Source organism: Hippocampus guttulatus, chromosome 19 (genome assembly GCF_054856545.1).
Source record: "Hippocampus guttulatus isolate MCC_2025c chromosome 19, RoL_Hgut_1.0, whole genome shotgun sequence".
Lineage (NCBI taxonomy): Eukaryota > Metazoa > Chordata > Actinopteri > Syngnathiformes > Syngnathidae > Hippocampus > Hippocampus guttulatus.
In genome coordinates, this window is record NC_141279.1 from 1,435,908 (window position 1) to 1,456,942 (window position 21,035).

At 46.9% G+C, this 21,035-nt stretch overlaps 2 protein-coding genes across 24 annotated transcripts in view; one reads left to right on the top strand and one right to left on the bottom strand.

The window, feature by feature from the left end:
* Positions 1–21,035, bottom strand: part of LOC147189476 (ADP-ribosylhydrolase ARH1-like) — a 43,965-nt gene that overhangs the window by 22,693 nt on the left and 237 nt on the right. For 20 of the 22 annotated variants that reach the window (XM_086137939.1, XM_086137956.1, XM_086137957.1 and 17 more), the window contains exons 1-2: positions 6,880–7,014; positions 5,978–6,064 (exon numbers count right to left, since the gene is read on the bottom strand). The gene's annotated coding sequence lies outside the window, so the exon portion shown is untranslated. Of the gene's footprint in view, positions 1–5,977; positions 6,065–6,879; positions 7,015–11,542; positions 11,660–17,723; positions 17,813–18,975; positions 19,062–20,271; positions 20,311–21,035 lie in introns of those variants that run through there. The other 2 variants (XM_086137941.1, XM_086137940.1) reach the window with 2 other exon arrangements.
* On the top strand, positions 1,766–21,034 carry LOC147189477 (double C2-like domain-containing protein alpha). 2 transcript variants are annotated; one of them, XM_086137936.1, is made up of 12 exons: positions 1,766–2,088; positions 5,670–5,751; positions 6,736–7,100; positions 7,871–7,950; positions 8,888–8,962; positions 9,403–9,512; positions 11,620–11,746; positions 12,453–12,512; positions 15,220–15,413; positions 16,909–16,990; positions 17,196–17,292; positions 19,003–21,034. In XM_086137936.1, the coding sequence occupies exons 3-12, from the start codon at positions 6,755–6,757 to the stop codon at positions 19,137–19,139; spliced, it is 1,308 nt and encodes a 435-aa protein (XP_085994062.1). In that variant the 5' UTR covers positions 1,766–2,088; positions 5,670–5,751; positions 6,736–6,754; the 3' UTR covers positions 19,140–21,034. The 2 variants fall into 2 exon arrangements, with proteins under 2 accessions (XP_085994062.1, XP_085994061.1); XM_086137935.1 differs by lacking the exon at positions 5,670–5,751 and having other exon boundaries at positions 1,767–2,088.

A 21,035-nucleotide genomic window follows, 5' to 3' on the forward strand; every position in this document is an offset into this window, starting at 1 on the left:
TTTTGTGCATGACACCATCATGTTAACGCAGTCACGCGTGTCCGTCCAGGCCACGGCATCACTTCAGTGCAAGCAAAACATACAGTACATGACTGGATTGCGGGCGGGCGGGCGCGTGTTGTGTGTTCTATGCTCGGCTGCAGAGGAAGGACGAAGAGGATGGAGGAGCTGCGGAAGCAGAGAGAGCCACAAGGGAACGCCACGAAAGAGAAGCATAAATATCTTAAACAAAAAAAAAGTCGGAAAACATATTCATTGTTCTTAATGTTTCCCACCAAAAAATGCTATTAAAAGACACAAATGAGTCCACAAAGACACTAATTGGTGTATGCAGGGACAAATAGCACGTTTCCGCTTGTCGATCACTAACAGTGACTCAAGAACGCTTAAGCCTAATTATATGGAGCAACTATTACTTGGGGGGGGGGGGGGGAGAATATGCCTAATTTTGCTTAAAGGACCAAAGAGGAGACATTTGAAACAAAACAATTGCATCTTGGAAACTGCCATATATTGATTACAACCCGCACCTAACAGACTAGAAAAACAACAAACATTTGTGATCGACATAGCGTGCAAAGAATTCAACTGTTTGTGCACCATGATGAATTCATTGCGACGATTTGTAATGTGTGCAACTTGGCCACCGTTGATTGTTTCGGTGTATTTTCATGTCTGTCGTCGAACTTGGATTGATTCACGCCTCTCTGAAAGGACGAATAACGGATAGACTAGACCGAATAAGTGTGCATACTAAAAGGGACATAATTGGGTGACTGGGAGAATTAATGAGGTGGCCATTTTTTTTTGTTTTCAGACTGCACTTAAGTTTAATTAAACAAAACCGGCGTGTATGTGTGTGTGAGACTTTGTGGCTAGATGAATGAAAGCGTTTGCATTCTGGGGAGGTGGCTCTCAATTAGTGTCAAAAAGGCTTCGGCGTGGTGCCTTCCTCGCTATCCTCCTTCAACGTGGCCTCCGGTGTTTTGGTCACTCCGGGCGCCGATCCCTCGTGGTGAATTTATCCGCGAAGACAGTTGAGGGCATGCGCAACTCTGCGGGAGGACGACCCAGCGTGGATCGTTGACCCCCGTTGTCAAACGGCCGAGCGTCGAACGCGTCACGGCGCAAAGATGACCGCGTTGGGCTGCTTTTGTTCAGGACTCCGTCCAGCCGAACGAAGACGCAGGCTCAAGTGGGAGTGCGTCAACAACAACAACAAGTGCGACGGTGCGAGCGTGACAACGAATGGATGTGCGTTTCAAAACGCGCCCAGTGATCAGTCCGAGGCTCGGCTTGCATTAGGTTAGCGGTGAAAGGTTGCGTTTGCTTTTTTTGTCTCGGCTGAAGACTTTGGATTTTCGTGGTCATGGGTTAAATGGAGGGTTTTGGGTCAAATTTAGCGGGTGCATTTTGAGGTTCTGCTTTTGGATCAGGTTCAAGGCTTTGGGGATTGTCTTTGGTTCATGGGTTTTGTCGTCGTGTCAGAGGTCATTTGTTGAAAGCAGGTTCGGTGTTTGGCTTGGGTTGGGGTTTTCGAAAACTATTTGCGTCGACTGAATAATATTCTGATAATGCAGCATGTCAGTGAGCGAAAGGTTGGGGGACAACATGCTTGTACATTAAATCAAGGGATTGTCCCCCAAAGCATGTGTATGTGTGTGTGTGTGTTTATCTCGTATGAGTGTATCTGCGAGAAGCCACACGTGCTACACAAGGAATGACTCCCCGCTGTCTGTCGCGTTCTTTCTCTCTCTCTGTCTCCGTCTCGCTCCTTCAGCACCTCCTCCTCTTCCTCCTCCCGCATGTTTTTCTCATGCACCCTCCCAAGCTCCTCATTCTCATCACTACTTGATCTATGGGCACTTTTAATATTTCACCGTCAACGCGGTGAGCCCAACGCTCAGGTCCTACGAGCCCTCCCGCCTCTTTCTTTCTCTCTCTCTGTCTCTCTCCTCCACTTGCTGCATCTACTCTGCACTCCTCTCTCCGCCACCTGTTAGTTAGTCTCCCTGGCTGCGCTACGCTGGAATCCCTCCTCCTGCACCTCTTCTTCTTGTCTTATATGAGTTTCACACTCGCTCTGAGGTAAGCTACCGTCGCATTTGCGCATACATCATCATTTTGCCCGACTAGCCAGTCGGAACAACATGAGGCGAGACGCCGGCTGATGCTCTTCTTTAAACCGGTGCAACATGTGGCAGATGTGCCTCGGCTGCTCTTCCACACACACGGGTTGAAGTTTACGTACTCATTCCCGACTTGGCTCGAATTGATGGGGGGGGCTCACTGTGCTGCAGCTCCAGTAGCACTGGCTGGCACTTAACTTGTGGCATGTGACTGACAGCTGCTTATTTCAAGGTGAACATGTGTGTGGATGTGTATGGGGGGGGGGGGGGGGGGGTTTACATTTTCAGATGTGCGCTGCAGGTGGACCAACATAAGTGACTTTAGCGTGAATGAGAGATACGGATTTAAAAGGAGGAGCGAGCGGGGGAGTCGTCCACGCTTGCGGTATGAGTCTAATTTAAAGTGAAGGCGCTAAAAGAAGAGGAGGAAGTGGAGGAGGCATGGAGAGCAGAAATATACTCCTCAGCATCTATACGGTAGCGATTGTATAACTACAGAGCCACAGGGCTGCTGCTGCTGCTGCCGCTGCCGCTGCCACGGCAGCTGCGCACAACTTGAGCATCATTATCCTCAGCATATGGGAACTATTCAATACAAGTGGCATGAAAAGGGTCAGCCGACATCATGACATGTTTACAGAGGAGAAAAATCTCGGCAGTCATACATGGATTGCTTCCATGACTTAATACTGACTAATGACTGATTAGACTGTTGAGCCTGTTTTGTGGTTGGGGCCCCCCTACAAACACGATGATAGATGAACTACTGAACCTTCGGGCAATTAGTGGGGCACAGAGTTCAAAGCAAACACGCTGCATCAGCATTTAGATGTTATGATGCACGACAAATGGAATAAGCATTGTGTTTCGAGTGAGGACAAAGAACATCCGGCTACATGGACCTAAAGGTGGATATCAAAGACACACTTAGTCATGCATACAAGAGACCTTTCCAGACGTATTGTTTCAAACCGCCGCTGTGATACCCGCTTTCGCCGCATGATTGTTGTTGTTCCTTGAGAGAATGGAAAATGATCTTTACGCTGAGCCAGGTCTCTACCTCCATATTATTGAAGTCTTTTTTTTTGAACTCTTAAGAGTGAGTGAGGGGTTTTCCCGATGTGAGGATGAAAGGACAGGATGAAAACGGCCCTCATGAGAGCGATCAATTAGCGTCGCGCTGCGAGCTTTTTTTGTTGTTGTTGTTGTTGTTGTTGTTGTTGTTGCTTTTCCGCCCTGCGAGCCAACAGGCCCTGCGCCTGCATGTGGGCTCAGAGCCACATGTGCCACTGACTATGCTCATCACTTCAGCGCACGCACACGCCTGCGAAAACCAGCCGCATTGTCTGAGTGCATTAATGAACTGATGCAATCTGCATGTTCACTGGCATTTTTGTGCGCCTCCTGTCACGTTTTGCTAGACGTCTATTTATCTTCTCATCAGAACAAATGAATATTTGTCTTTTTTTTTTTTCTCCAAGCCTTGAAATTCATGACTTCACGTCCATGTCAGGGTTTTTTGTTTTGCCGGGGCAGTTTGCGGCGTCTTTTGTGGGGTAAACGATGAGATGCTTGACACGTGTTGATCATCCACTTTTATCCAATTTTAAAACTGCTTCCGTTGAAACGGTAAAAACAGTCAGGGTGTCGGCCTCTTAGCCCTATCGATTGACATGCAGTTGGGAAACAGACCCTACACGCTTTGCTTTTTAGCTATAAATATATGTAGTTCAGCACTATGGTAAAATGCTAGTGTATATATAGGACTTAGTGGCGGGTAGATGGATCGCTGTCATTTTTGTTGTGACTGTGATACAGCATGCTTGGCATTTTGATTGGCCGTATCATCTGCCACATTACGCTTTCCACCTGCAATTCTCATCTTGAATAGCAGCAAAACTAGCAGCCATTCAATGCCGCACACTGCGCGGCAGTTCCGTTGCATTTGATTGCGTTGCTGGCCCAACATTCCAAAAAAATTATAATAAAATAATGGAAAACTTGAGAATTTGATGAGTAAAATTATGCGGTGGGCCAATGGACGTGCAGTGTGCCTCGAGTGCTGCTTTAGGGACTAAAATGGATGTCAACGGGGTATCAGTCAAATACGTCAAAGACCTTTTTGGGGCTGGCGCGCCAGCGTCCGCCTCTGATGATTGTTTCATCGTCAGCCAAGGAGACGCTGGCAGAATGAGCTTTGATGCGCGTCGCCCGCTGTTTGTGCTCGCAGCGCAGAGACCGGTTGGTTATGCGTCTGTGACAAATGACCCCGCGTTGGCATGGAAGGTCAACAATCATAGAGAGATCTTTTCTGAGCCGTGTGCTTTCTGCGCCGCTTCCCTGACGACTGCAAAGACTTCCAATTGAATGTGGTGAACACGTTTTTGCTTCGACGCATTTTTATCAAAAGTAAAAAGATTGTTATTGGCTTTGGTAAATAGTTTGGAAATAATTTGGACTCTACCAAATAAAGCTAACGCTTAACAAGCGGTACATCGACCAGTCACCCATGTTCCCTGCGCTCACCACAGCTCGGGAGCTCATGCGGGAATGCTAGGCGCCAAGCTAACTACACAATTTGCTGCTGGCTAGCTCCCTATCGTGGCTAAACACCATGACTAAAGCTCACCTCCAAGGCGGCAAATTAGCTGCATTTCCGACAAGTAGAATTATCATCACTAAAGCAGGACTCAGTGTAGCTGCATGCGACACACAAAGCAAGGTCAAGTCATGCTAATTGCTAAGCTAACACGAAATGTGAACAGTCACGCAAACAAACACAATTTGTGGGTGGGAGGGTGTCTTTTTTTTTAATGATTATTATCTAACTCCACCAATTTAGATTCAATTTCAAACTGTACTATAAGGGGCCTTTGGAAACCGCGTCGGTTTTCCCAACTACTGTCTTGAAATGCATATCACACATTGGACCGCCGAGTTCGTTTTGGTCCGGATCATTATTATCTGTATGTGAATCTTTTCCCAAAATACAATCAATCACTTCTGTTTATGTCGCCTGAGTGTGCTCTATTTGCTACTTGGACAGCTTCCATTCTTTGATGCCAAGGCCTGCCAAAACTGTGAGAAAGTGTGTGACTCACCAAGTCTCCAGCTATCCCCCCCCCCACACTAAAGTCCAGAGATATAACACTCCGCCTCCAATCGATGGATCCTGCAGGTGGTCCAGAGGGGGATTTATCAACCTCCGAAGACAAAACGCCCCCGCCGGGGCCAGCTGCGTTCCGTCTTTAGAAAACAAAAGCCATCAGATCTTTTCGACGCAGCCCCCTCTTGTTTATTTAAGGATGGGAACAGACGCGTCGGCCCGGTCGTGGTCAACTCAGCGCTTTGCTAACACAACTTTACGTAACCGTCATGCCATTATGCTGAAGAGGAACGGCTCCGCTATAGAGATTCCATCCCATAATCTCCTGATTGTCTGTGGAGGATTCAGATGAGACACTGCAATTTGATCGAGGAGGATGGAGGCTTGGGGCGAGAGATTTGCTCAGCGTAATGCTTCATCTTTTACCCCAATAGCTTCAAGTGAATTCCACCGTGGTCCACGCAAATGCAAATGAGAGCCCACCATCTGCTGTTTTCTACAAGTAACTTCCTTTGGGTGAGATTTGTAATTATTGCAGCGCGTGAGCCGTCCGCATTCTTACTTCCGAGCACATAAACGCCTCATCCGCATGAAATTCCCCCATATTGGGAATCGCTAGACACACAACTATCGTGTAACTGTCACTTTCTGCTGTAACACAGTCATGTAAGACCCCACTAATTAGATTTCTGGGAAGATTACAACGGTTGGCGGCACAATGGTGGACGCTAATTGCCCGTACCTGTAGGTGTGATTGCGATGAGCTGCCGGCCGGTCCGGTGTGTATCGGCAAAAGTCATTTGGAAAGGGCTCCAGCCCTGCCACCATCCTGAGTAGAATAAACAGGATAAAGAATTAATATGTGAATGAATTATGGCTTTTACAATCTCAGAAGGGAAAGATAAGATAACCTTTATTTGTCCCACACTGGGGAAATTTGCAGTCGACAGCAGGCAGCTTTATTTATATAAGGTAGCTCAATGGGCTTCACAAATATAACATCTGAAGGCATGTGCAAACAAAACCTTGCTAATTACAATTACGCCACGACAGATTAATCGGCCGATATCAGCCTTTTTCCAAGTATTTAACATAAAGCAAAGATATTGATGATTTGTTTTAAAAAATTGACAAAAATCTGCCAATTTTTGCAGATTTTTTCTCTTTTGTATTGGACCAAGTGTTGTAAAACGGTCAAATATTCTGCTTGTTGTTGTACACTTCAAGGGACTGAAAAGAAGTTCTCGTTCATTATAGATTCTTTATCAGAATTTTGTTCTGCTAAATGTAACGGTCAGCATCGGCCTCCCCACGCCCCAAAAAACAAATGATCATCCACAACGGTCAGGCCCTAACAATATATTCAGAGCTTGTGGTGACCTGATGTCCTCTTCCTAGTTGACTTGGAATGACATAACGGTAGTTGAATCCATTTTAGTGGGGAACATTGAATTGATGCACGGTATGAATTGAGTTGTGATGAGACTTCTTCCCTTTCAGTCTTTCAATCTTCATCCCAATGACCGTGCGGAAAGGAAAAACTTTAGCCATCACCATCCAGGAGCACATGGCCATCGACGTCTGCCCGGGACCCATCCGGCCTATCCGTCAAATCTCCGCCTACTTCCCCCGCCTGTCGCCCACCTCCTCCTTCTCGGAGCCGATCTCGCCCAATCAGACGGGAGCCAGCGCAGCCCTTGGCCCTGGCGGCACGGGTCAAGGCGCAGTGGGAGGAGGCAGCGGCGGCCTGTTGTCGCCCTTGTTAGCGGCGGGCGGTGGCGGTGGCGGCGCGGGGGGCTCACTGTCCGCCATGAGCAGCATCGACACCTCCATCGAGGTGGACAGCTGTGACAGCGACGATAACAGTGAGTCACATACAAGATGCTGGAGCAATAAAAAAATAGAAAGCACTGCTCCAATATATCGGTGGTAGCCCAATTTGGTACGCGGCCCCAGAGAGAGTTGGGTTGGGTTTTTTTTAAATCAGCAGTGCATATATTTTCTGATCAGTAATGTACTAAAAAGTAGAAGCACCGGTGCAACTCCGAAATGCACATGGACAAAAGGAAAAAAAAAGACTTGACTGTGACTTCACCTCGTTCTATTTACATGGAGTTTTCAGCCGCAAAAGGTTGAAAAAAGTAGCAAGCCGAAATGTAAGAAGTAAAAATTCATCAGAAATACACGCAGTTGTACTTTGTTACTTCCCACCAGTGCACGGAAAGGACACTAATTCTGCTTCAGCTTTTCATTCCCGCTGCAAGAATGCTCCTATACGCTCTTAATTAAGAGCGTCACGGCTGCCGACGTGATTTAATGTGTCACAATTGTCCCGCGACGCTCCAAAGAAGAACATCACGGTTTCAAGTGTGACGTAGCCTCCATGCTACTATTTTTGAATTGAAGAATCCTATCACATTCAACCCTCTGGGCCCTCAACGCAGGCAACGTGCGTCATTGCCTTAAGTATTATTAAAAAAAAAAAACGTGCGCCTGTGTGAAGGAGTCTTTCATGCATTATTTCAAGTTGTGATGAATGATCGTGTGCAGTCTTTTAATCCTTGAATAAGCCACACGGGTGTAGGTGTGAAGAGGAATCGCATGGAAAAAAAAGACATCTGTGATCTATTCACAGCATCTTTGGGTACATTGGAGTTTGACCTGCTGTATGACCGAGCCACCAGCTCCTTGCACTGCACTGTCCTCAAAGCGAAGGTAGGCAAACAACTTCATGTTGTGTTGTGCTTTGGGGGGTTTTTTTGGGGGGTGGGAGAGATAAATGACATTTGAATGAATTTCAATGGGCAAAACTGATTTGAGTCAGACTGCAAGGTCCCGCTGTACAAGCTGGGAAACACAAATCTAACCATCCTGAATTCATGTACTCGACATCAAAATAAAAAACAAGCACAACAATCTCATCGGGATCAAACGTGACTCTTTTCTGTTCGCTTCTTTTTTGGGGTGCTTGCATGTCATTTGAACACATGAAAAGCATCGTATTTGTTTGGCCGAAAGCCCGCCACTTTGATGATCGACGCACTCACAGAGCCGCCGGCGTTGCTGTAAAATGTCGATACCGGCGGATGAAAGCGTTTTGGAAAAGATGCGTTCAAAAGACGCCCGCGCCGGGCCGGAACATCGGAATCAAACGGTCACGTGTCGATGGGGGCGAGATATGATTTCAAAGAAAAAGTTAAAAACAAAAAAGATCACCGTGCGGTTGAATTTATTCACCCATTCATCGCGACGCATTTCAAGTTTCACCTCTCTGCAGTTTTGAAGAGACGTTTGCTAACTCATGTTGAGCCGGTGCGGCACTCGCGCAATACGGTCGAGTGAAATTTCGAACTCCATTTGGTCACGATGATGATACTAAGTGTGGAAGATGATACTTGGTGTGAAAAGTTTGAGAAGCACTTGTCCAGATCAAATTCCGACTGAATAATTCATTGATCGAGGTTTGTCCCAAGACCTTTTCATCTATCCGCCGGCGCCGTCCGCGTGTGGCAAATTCAATCTCCAAAAGGAAGCCTGCACCTTTCCGTCGGCTCATCCCATAATGGACGGTTCCGGGCATTTGCTCAAAAGGTTGTGCTTCGCTCTTTCGTTTCCCCCCACGTATTGTGCTTTGTCTCTCTGTCTCTGCAAGGGTCTGAAACCGATGGATTTCAACGGGCTGGCCGATCCCTACGTGAAGCTGCACCTCTTGCCGGGAGCCTGCAAGGTCGCAATCTTGTTAGCCTCGTTTTGAGCTAATTGATCAGGAGCCAGTCATACCGCGGGAGATTGCGTGCAAGCTAAGGGCAATCTTCTGTCCCGGGCTAACCTGCCTGATTATGCGAAAGGAAATTGAATATTTGGAATGGCGTGGTCATTAATCATTTGGAAACGGAGTGCACTCTTGGACTCATTTGCTTTCTCAACGACGTCAGCTACGGGAATGCTCGGCTTTTGCCGTCATAAATAATTTCTCTTGAATACGACGAGTGCCACTTTTGACCGACTGCGACGCAATCAAAAGTAGTACGCTACTGCGCTACGCTAGTAAGACTACCGGGCCCAACTATTGCAACTGCCTTTGCGTTGGTTTGCCAAACCTCTCCCGGTGTCCCCAACTAGGTTTGGCAGAACATGAGCCGGCGACTCTCTTTTGGTATTCTGCAGGCCAACAAACTGAAAACCAAGACGGTCCGGAACACTTTGAACCCGGTGTGGAACGAGACGCTCACATACTGCGGCATCACCGAGGAGGACATGCATCGCAAAACGCTGCGGTGAGTGTTGCCGTCCTGCGGCCCATTTGGATGGCAGCCCCGCGTGCCGTGCTCTTAGGCCTTTTATGCCTCGCGTTACACTACATTCCCACGCTCCCACGCTCCCCGCCGCCGCTGCTGCTGCTGGCCGCCGGGATCAGTGAAGATCTCCGCTCATTCCCCCTCCCTTTGTCTGGCTGTGACAGATTGGGGTCACGCTTAAGCACCGCGGGGTGTTTTCATTTCCTAGAGCCCCTGCCACCACCAAAGGTGAGAAAAGCTGGGAATCGTCACGTCCGTGCGACTAAAACTTTACCCGTGTAGAATTTAAACGGGATCGACAGACAATCCCGAGGGCGGGGGGGGGGGGACTGACCTGTGACACTGTGGTCGGCAATCCCCGCCGCTAATTTATATGTACCGTAAAAATAATGTTGTTCTGTTCAGAAGGTCAACTCCAATGAACCCGAAGACAGCGTTCAGTGTTCTGAACATTTGAATGCGATGGCTGTGGATAAATCAATGAGAAGAATATGGTTACATTCGGAAAGGGTTTTTTTTTTCCAGATGCAAATAAAAGCTGATCATTTGTCACGTTGGGCAGCGCTGCCTAATATGGTGCCCGAATGCTTTCCTGCAAAGATAAAACCTTGAGAGATTCTCAATCTTTCGAAAATATGATCAGCCAGATTCTCTCCCCCCGCAAAAAAAGTTATAACGCGGACACAAAGCAAATCATCCCATTCCTGCTCGGCTGCTTTATTCAAATGTGACAAAAGAGCGGAACTCTGTTTTGCTGTGATGCAATTTAATTTAATTTTTTTTTTACTCCCCCACCTACGCGTTTAATCCCCCCCGCTACAGGAAGCCGAGTCAGGCGAGGTGAATCTGTCATAGAATATCATTTAGAAACGCGTCATAATGTTTACGGTGCCATTTTTACACAGTTGCTTTACATAGCTTATGGTATATTTTGGGCTATGTAATTGAAACATTGTGTACAATTGGCTGTGGGCTACTTTAGGCACCGCAGTTTCAAGAGCGCGTGGAACAATTGAGCATTTTACATTTCCAGACGAGCCAGGAATGTTATGTTGCCGCCCCATTCGTCAGAGCGGCGGACACGGCGATTCCCTTTACTCTTTGCATCTCGCACGTCGGCGCCATCCATCAGCACGTCTCCCCTCCCCGTCGCCCTTTCCAAATGTTCCCAAAGTGTCTGTAATGTGAGCTACTTGACTTGATATTACCTCCGAGGTTTGTCACCTGTGCCCCGGAGCAACATCTGGCTCCCTTTGCGCAATCAGGTCTTTAATCATCGCCGCAGAAAGAAACGCCGCGCCGCCTTCTGTCGCCATTCATTTTGGGAGTTTTCGGACAAATGACCGCACGGGAGAGATCGTACTTGCTGGTCTCATCCCTATTTTGGATTTCTTTACAGGTGGAATCTCATCTGAAGCGCAGCGCCGCTTCTCTCGAGCGGCCGTATTAGCCGATGCGCAACCTCGCCGGCACTGTTAGATTGTAACGAATGCTCGCCCGGCGCGTGGCCTCCATCCGCTCCTTGCGGCCTCGCTCGATGCTTTTGATTGCAAACACGGCACCTTCCTCCACCGCTCCGCTGCCTTCCACTTAGGCCTTGTGCAGGTGGCAGGTGTAAAACTCGGATGGATCCATAAATCAGGATGGACTCAGTCCGGCAGGATACACTTTCTCAAGCCGCGCAGCGATGAAAGCGTTCCTTGTACAAATGTCCAAAACGTTCTGTGAAAGGCGCTTTTGTCACGGCTGCAGCTGTTGTGAATGTGCCATCTAAATAAAGATGTATTATACTCGCATTGATTTGATATATTATATCTATACCAGAACGGATCCGTGCAATTTGCATTCATTTCAACGGGCGCCGATGATTTGAGACGCAAGTTTTCAGTCACGCGAGAAATTAAAGTCATAGCTCAAAGCGCCAAGTAACATGAAATCAAAACAGGCACTCTTTGCCTTACAAGGACCAACATCCTCAACATTCTCAGTGTTCGTTCAACAGCTTCTACCTTTTATTGGTGCGCTGCTTCTCCTCCTCCTCCTCCTCCACTCTCAATTTCTATTTTCCTCTTTCTTCCACTTCCAGAGTGTCCGTGTGCGACGAGGACAAGCTGACGCACAACGAGTTCATCGGGGAGTCGCGGGTGGCTCTGCGCCGCGTGAAGCCCGACCAGACGAAACACTTCAACATCTGTCTGGAGCACCCACCTCCTGTGAGAAGAAAATACACGCCGAGAGGGACGGACGGTTCCACCCAGTGGACGCAAATACCAAATACGCCACCTTGAATAACTTCCTCCTTGACCTACTTTTCTTATTGACATGCCTACTTTTACTTCTTCCTTACCAATGTACCTTTATTACTTATCTACCTACATCTCCCACCCCTATAACTTTTTTTTAAATTCTCGATTACTTACTGACCTGCCTTTCACTACTTTCCTTAGTTGTGTATCATGCTTACAGAAAGAAGAAAAATGTTTTGGCCTAAGAATAAAATGACATTGATCTGAGAAAAAAAAAGAGCAGTCAAAATCGAATTGCTTGATTTTATATACATATGTGAGCAGCAAACTAAAAAGGGAAACGGGTAAGAAGAGAGAGACATGATTGACAAGAGAATAACACGGTTGGAAAACTTACCTATCCACATAAAACGCGCTACGAGTATTCTTGTATTGCAATAATAACAACAATGACGTGCTCACGTGCTCAATGCTGCCTTTGCAGCAAACCGCTCAACGCGATGGAGAAAACGGATAAAGATGTCAAAGTGGGTTGGGAGGCTGCAGTTAAGGCTGGCCCTCCGACATCTTTGTCATCTATCTCATGATACTGACCCGTGCCTTGTCGTGTTTCTAAGGAAGCCATTCCTCAGGCCTGACTCTTGTCACCCCCCCCCCCCTCTCTCTGCTGCAGCTGCCCTCGCCCACGGCCATGAGCACGGCACTCCGAGGCATCTCCTGCTACCTGAGAGAGGTGATGACGCCGGCTGTGTATCTGGGCTCTTTCTATACCACTCGCCATGTTCAAGACATTTGAGCCGGGCCAGATTCGGCGACCCTCCCCGAAGCGCCCACATGGCGGCCGCATTTAATGCTGACGCGCACGACTTTTACATTGGAGACGTTTGGTTTTTTGCAAAGTGAGGAAGCGATGCCGCGATCGGCAAATCTGCCGGTAGGCGTGGCTTGTCGGTTTTAGTGACACAACTACTACGCCGCTGCACTTTCATGTTGGCCCTTGTGATGGTGGTTTTTTTTTTTTAATTATTATTTTGGAGTGGAGATAATTCACTGGCCTCTATGTTTGTCACCAAGGTGCTTTATTGATTGCAGTGATTGTTTTTCGTGACATCCGTCCGCTCCCTCCCCACTGAAAGAGCCCAAAAAAGCAAATCATTTCCCATCGGTCCGTGGGCGTGCTGCGACGGCCGTTGATGCCGTTTGCTTCTGCCTCCCTAATGAGTCGCTCGGTATCGACCTGCGAAGATCTGAGCCGTTTCATTACCGCACACACGCTGCAAATTAGTAATTGTCGAGTCCATCAGTCAGACGAAAGCCCTCGCTTCTCCCTTTCCCAAAATATGAGAACTTCAGGAGAAGAGAAGCCAGGGAGACAATTAGCGAAGGGAGGATGAATGTGAGGCGTGCGGCATATTGATCACTTTCCTGTGTGTCCCGCTCTCGCCTGGAGATAAGACTTAATGAGAGACGGAGCGATACCGAGGAGGCAAGAGACTGGAAAGACAGCTCGGGCTTTCACGAGAAAACCCCAAAAGAGCTTGTGCAGCAGGGATGGCGCTCCCATATATTACTATACCCGCAAATAACATGCACGTGTGGATGCTTCTGGCCAAGTGGCTGAGTCACGGCCTCCCACATCACCCTTTTTCTTCCACCTGTCACTTTGGATCTTTTCTGTCCCTTCGCTTGTGTGTCAAAACTTTCGATAACAGTCTGCAGCCATCCAAGTAAAAGTACCGAAGCCCGCGGACATAAACAGAATTAATATGGCTCGGGGCAGACACGCTGCACTCTGACGGCTTCTCACCTCTTCCGACTCGATTTTTAACGCATGGGTGTAGCGGCAGCTCAACTCACAGTCACGTGGGCCGTGGCGACATTCTTCAAGTCCCTGGAAATAAATACACGTGTGTTGGAATTGAACACGGAGAAGAGTGTTGTGAACAACCGTGCCAAATTTGAATGAGTGCAAATTGCCCAACGATATTCAAATGAGGTTCCAAAATCGTGAAAAATGACCTGAAACCATGCCCCCGCTCAACTGGCAATCACATACTACTGCTGCTACGGCCTGAAAAAATGGATGCTACTTCATCTAGCATTCTATAAAAATATCAAATTAAAATATATCCACTAAAATGCTCCAGTGGTTGGAATAGATTCCACTCGGCTATCGTGGGACTTTTCCATACCGCAACCGCGAGGCGCTCTAAAGCGGCCACAGCAACGCCAAGATCCTGTCCGCCAACTCCAAGCCCCAGTTTACATGCTGGCTCTCGAGACTGACAGGAAAAAAAATAAAAAATAACAAAGAAAGACATGTCCTCCAACTCCTCACTTTTCCAGCTTCTTCTGATTGACGTGCATGTGACTCGCAGCCAACATCGAGGCACTCTAAAGCAGACTAAATGAAGCAAAGATGCAATTGGAGTTGCATCCATCAATGTCGGCATTGGACAATGTGAAAGTGCCCTTCAGGAGGTGGTTTATTGCCACATCAACTTTTCACACCCTGAATATTGTTGCTGGCACTGAAACGGTCAAATGCTTGAAAACTCGCAGAATAAAACCTGTCATTGAAAAATCTTATTGCTCGTCCACAAAGATAAACACACACACACACACACACACACATCAATATAGTATTTGAGCCCAACATACAAAATCAATGTTTTTCTTCTTTGTCAACATCAAAACTAACCCCGGCAGGTTTGAGGACTGAACTCATAAAATGCATCAATACGACTCGCGACTCAGGCTACCTGATGCAAGAAAGATTTGTTATCGTTTCCAATCAATATGTTTCACTTTCCCAACCAATTTGTGAAATGTTGAAGAGGATCTGCAAAAAACAAAATCAAAAGTGGAATACAAGGCTACCAAGGACCAAAGTCCCACGATTTTGCCCTTTTAACCTCAGCTCCGTCATGCATCAAAGATGGCTTATTCAAAGATCAACTGATTCTGGCTTGGATATTCGATACGACAATCAGGATCTGACAAAAAAAAAAAAAAAAAAAAAAGAGAAAATAGATATATACAGCCCGTGGTGGAGTGAATAATAATGGAGGGGGTTCTTGCTATCACTCCAGGAAATAAGATCATTCAATCTGGGGTCGGGCTCGAGAGCTTAGTTCTGTAAATGGATTTGGCATCTATACCTGTGACATATACAGTAGTGACGTATTTGGCTTCTGAGACGGGTCACCGCATCTTTCTTATTCCAAACCATGTTTCATCACACACTATTGCCCCGACTTTGACATCACGAAAGCACGAGAGCCGCATCTTATCTTTACAGTACGTCGGGGACCTATCAAGTAAGAATTAGAGTCGCCGCCCATGTTGCGCGCCTGCATTACTTTTGATTACATGCGGGGCTCCTGCGGCTCAACCTTCTGCTTCTCTTTTCGTGTCGCCTGTCTCCTCGCCGTCCTCAGTGGGAGACGGAGCAGCAGAGAAGTCTGGAGGAGCGAGGCCGCTTGCTGCTGTGCCTGCAGTACGTGCCCCCGGTCGACACCGATGGCGAGGGGCCGGGTGAGGGGGCCCGCGGCGGCCTGTGCGTGGCCGTCAAGCGCTGCGCCCACCTGGCCGCCATGGACGTCAACGGATTCTCCGACCCCTACGTGAAAACGTAAGAAACGCACCTGCTTCCGGTGTGGTCACTTTGAATGCTCCTCGCTTTAATCCGCCCAGCCCAGAAGTTACATTCTCAACAGCCACCCCGATGACAGCCGTAATTTTATTTATTTATTTACGGCTGCAACTTCATTTAGCTACCGCGACAACGTTTTGTTTCTGTCATTGCAATTAGAGTCCAACCATTAATCCCGTGGGGGTGATAAAGTAAACAAAAGGACAGAAAGGGTCTCGGACTGTCCCCCCCCCCCCCCTCCCCGCCCAAGGCCCCACGAATCACCTGGAGCCGTCACTCGCGAATGACTGCCCGATCCAACAAGATAATGGCGACAGATGACGGCTGCTTTCCCACCAGCGGGAGACGTCGGCAGCGCGTTCATTCATCAAGTTAACGATGGCGGCGTCGTGTGGAATGTCAGGCCTCAAAAACGGAGTGATGGACTCCAACGTTAGGGTCACGCCAAGGAGCAGACGCCAGAGTTTGGCGGGGTCGTTAGTGTCAAAAAAGTCCCCCGCCGTTTGATTACTCAGTGGCGAAAGGGAAGGAATACCGCACGAGTCAGCGAGGTTAGCGAGATTCCTCCGCTTGACTGATGCGCTCTGACAGCAAGGAGACAAATGAGCGTGGAAATGTCCTTAATGCTACACTCCCCCCCACCCCCCCGGGGGCTTTCTGGCTTGTTCCTGGAACGAGCGGATCGCCAAACAACCCGCAGTCATGCCCACACACAAGTTCACAAATACACACGTGCCGCACAAATGAAAGATGGGAGTCCGCATTTCGCGTCGGCGCGGATTTGACTCCAAACAAACAAACATTGATTATTACGCAAAGCGCCTCATAGTTTGGCAAACAAATCAAACATCAACAAAGCAAAACTTAATGAACAAATAGTGGAATTTTTCTTTTATTTTTAAAGCTGAGAAATGTTTCTTCACACGCATATTGCATCCACATTTTGCCTCCTCTAGCCGAGTGAGCCTCCGCATCCCACTCGTGCGCGGCGATTGCGCCCGCCGCCTTGTTTTGTTTGGCACGTACGCTTGCAATCGCTGGCCTTAAGCATCAGAATTCTTCTCGCAAGATGCTTTGTTGTGTCTGCCCGTGTGTGGGAACATACGCTCGCAGACACGACGAGCCGTGGGTGGCAAACTGAGTAAGAGATTTAGCCACGCTCCTTCCAACTGGCTTGCAAATACTGGGGTGGGGTGGTGAGGGTGCCCATGCAATCTGTGGCGTTGGTGAAGACGATGGCGCGCATGTGGGGGCAGTGGCGTATATAAGGGGTGGGGCGGACGGGCCCGGCACCGAATATTTTTCTCAAAACTGTATTTGTACAAAAACAATATTCACACACCAGACACAACAAGCAACCTCCAAAACAAGCAACTAGAGTTGTTGTTTTTTTTTGTAGTGGACAATACTGTGATAGAAGCCACGTCCAAGTTAATTAAGCGATGGGTTTTGTCTGTCACACTCTCTCTCTTAGGTACCTCAAGCCAGATGTTCAGAAGAAGTCTAAGCACAAAACCGCTGTGATAAAAAAGACCCTCAACCCGGAGTTTAATGAGGTACATTGTCAGTGTTGAGATGCTGAATGGACGAATGCAAAGAGAAGGCTCATTTCGGCTCCTATAGACCTCGGCCACACACTGCTGCATCCGGAGCCAATTAATGTTTGCACATCATCATCATCATCATGCTTCTGCCTCATTCACAAACACAGCAGACCCGCTTTGAGAAATAATGGCTTCACCTTATGCCCCTTCTTGTCAGGAGTTCTTCTACGAAATCTCCTTCTCAGAGCTGGCCGCCAAGACCTTAGAGGTCACCGTGTGGGACTACGACCTTGGCAAGTCAAATGACTTCATTGGTGAGTTGAAATGCGGCACACTCGTGACGTACATATACTTTCTTCCTACAACGATGGCACCGTTAGCAAACAACCGCTTACATGTCGTTTGACCAAGACAAGGCACCTGAGAAAATAGGCAAATGGCTCGACTCATGCGTCTAACCTTGTGAAGTGTCATTTGAAAACACAACCTTGCGTCAGAGAAATTGCTCCCGAGCAATTTCAACAGGCAATTTGATTCCAAAGTAAACGTAGCGAAAATTTAGACGTAGTTAACATGCTCCGTAAGGGATTGGCTATTTAACTGACCTTTCTTTTGCTCGGATTAATGACACGTATGCAATCTTTTTGATGCAGAAATTGATCATCTGTCGTCACCTATTGGTACTTTTGCCATTCTGTTCTGCTAAATTACTCAAAGACAAGCAAAAAAAGTATTTCTAACGTACCTGTGAGAAAATGTCTTCCGCAAATCTCACGATGGCGGTCCGATTTGGAGGATGACCAAGGAGAAGCAGCAGTAAAACAGGCCAGTTATCTAGGGGAGAAAAGTAGTTTGAAATTTAAAAAAAAACTGTTTAATTTAAAAAATATATTTGCAGTGGTTATTTTACTGTGAGCGACAACTCGGCACCTAGCTAGCTATGCACCGAAACCCATTGACTCTGATTGAGTTAGCTACCCGTTACGAGCTAGCACCTTGCCATTATTCCACAATTCCTAACCACTTACTCAACATTTCAAGAAATAGAAGTTAAGTCAAACCAAATGGCCACTATAACTTACCAGATATGAAATGAGCACCGTAAACGCGGCCATTTCTGGTTTTATCCTCGGTCCAGTCTGGGCGCTAAATAGCTCGCAGCCACAGGTGTCTACGGTGTTTCTGAAATAGCCCCCTTAACCTCTTGGAATTGAGAAACCCTTGAACTCATTTCCAGTAGTACACACAGCGGCTAGGCATATTGATATTGTTTGAAACTAGTCCAAAACCTTAACAACCACACGCGTGGATATCTCCCGGTGTTGCGAGTCAATAATGGGCGCTCAGCTTTTGATGACGTGTATTGAAAATGGGTCTCGCTGTACAGTATACGATGAAGGTGGGAAATTGGAATTACAGTATCTCACTGAAGGCGAAAGTTTTTCTGCTTCATCACAACCCATTTTGACGTCCAGAAAACCGTCTTTGAAAATGTGTTCATTTATTTAAAAAAAAACTAACAATAATAATAATATTTGTTGAGAGGGAAGAAATGTCATCTGTGCTGTATGTTACACACACAGTATATTTGACAATAAAGTTTATCCAAAACAATTTTATTTTGAAAGCATTTCATTTCGCCAACGGCCTATCTTCACGCAGTCAATGCCAATCACGTGTCTATTAACTCAATAATAAACAATGTTAGATGATTAGAATCTTGTAAATTATGTTTTGCCACTCACTGTGTTTAATTGGGGGTCACCACTGTCGAGTGACGTCACAGTGAAGTCGGGCGGTTGGGGCGTTCGAGTGCAATTTTCATACTGCGAAGTCGGAAAAGTCTGTCTTCCCACCTTCCTCGAATCTAGCGATAGAGAATACTGTACTCTAGTCTGGAGTGTTTGTTCTCAGATGTTTTCCCTCTGAAATGTGCATCTTCTTGTTTATGACCATGTAAGAAAACCTCGGAAGAAATGCAAATTCCGTTTCTTTACCTCATCTGGTGTCTCTGTGGTGGCCAGGAGGCGTCTCTTTAGGGTGCCACTCACAGGGCGACACCCTACAGCACTGGATCGACTGCCTGAAGAACAAGGGCAAGAAGGTGGAACGCTGGCACACGCTGACCAACGAGCTGCCCGGCTCCACTGCGCAGGAATGAAGCGCAGCCCTCAAGCGCACCCCCTCAGGACCGCGCGTCCGACCGATGACACCACATCGCGGCGGCAAGAAAGAAGGATTTCTACACGATTGTCACCGGTCTCCCGGCTTCACCAATGACTTCACCATTCATGAAAGCAAAAAGGCCTCTGTCAGAGAAAAGCAGGTTGAGGCACACATCATGAAAGGCCTGGTCACCACAACCTGCACAAAGCTGCTTTTTATAAGTCTATCCAATGGGATGCCTGTTGCTTTCTGTGAATTTGGGTGGTCCGAAAGTTGCCCATTTGCAGATAGAGGGGATTAAAAACGCGTTTACAGGGAACACGCAGCAGGACAAGCAGTTGGTGTGTATTTTGGATGTCACCAACGACTGCATTGGCTCAATTTACTCATAAAATACGAAAATGCAGTCGGCTACGCAAATTAACCATACCTTCTGCCATCTGCTGGAATACAATTTCATCGTGCTTCCTGACACTCCGCGTCGCTGGCATAAAATAGATGTGCAAAAAAATATATATATATTCTTACAATTAAATTGGATCATTTCCCGCGCCACACGTGTTTATCTCTAAAGTCACGGAAGTGGGGAATCGCGGCTCTTACAGCTCTTTTTCTGTTTGCCGTGAAACCGTGCAGAAAATAAGAACATTTAGCGATATGAAGGATTTATGTATCCCAATAAACCGGACCAGATATGTTGATCAGATAAAACCGCGCGCACGTCTCGCTCGCACTGCTGCAACGCTTTCGAGGATCTTCAAAGAGACATTTTGCAACATTGGATTTTGAATCGATTGAGCTTGGCACAGCACGCGCTGCCGACAGCCCAATAAACTGGAAAAGGAGAATCGGTTCTTCCACGTTCACTTCTTGTCAATCGTTTGCATGTTCCGTGTTACTGACGTCTACTCAAAAAAAATAAAAAACGAGCTGCCGTTGTTGCCAGTTGCACTGTTTTGATGGCAAGATAATGTTCATGATATATGTTTTTTTTTTCTCTAATGTGCTTCAAGTTGTTTAAAAATATCCCAAAATTACAAACCTTGAGCGAGGAGCACTCATTCGGATTTTTTTTTAACGATGCAAAAAAAACACAACCAAATGTTTGTTGGCATACCAAAACCGACCTGTGAGAGGCGGCATGGTGCTTCGGGGCATCCAGACTGCTGGAAAATACACACAAAGAAATAGTCGTAGTTGTAGTAGTACAGTAGTAGTAGTAGTTTCAGCATTTTTCCATATCCATCTTAAGGTCAAGGAACTAGTATTGCGCCTATTCCTCACTAGTAAGATAATCGTGTGGAGGTTTTCTATAATTTACATTTAACCAAGCACAGAGCATTCTCCAAAGCAACCACTTTTATTTGTGGACGGCGTTAAAGGAAAGATGCATACTTTTGTGTGTGAGGCATGCTGTAAAAATATATATCGTTTGGACATAGGGGTGTTTGTCTTCTGAAAGTTCAAGTGAGCATGGTTTATTTTAGTGTATAAATTGTTCTTGTTATTTGCTTTTGTGCTATCCTCTCATTTCCTTCCATACGGCCAATAAATGCAATAGTGCCTCTTAGAGGCCGAATGTACGACTGCACGTTTCACCCCACAAATCTAAAAACTGATCGTCGAGTTTGACCGAGTTGACGTGTGTGAGCAATAATTGTGTCAACGCGGATACACACACGGAGAGATGCAGACGACATGTCATGAAAGCGCAAATAAGACCGAGCAGGAACACAACAACATCTAATCTGACATGTGACATCAAGCAACTGGACTCCAGGCCACGGGGCTGAACTACAACCAAATGATTATGCCGCTTAAGGAAAAAAACAACAACCTTTTTTGCATTAATTTTTCTTTTACTGAATAAATAAAGATGAATTCCACAGAC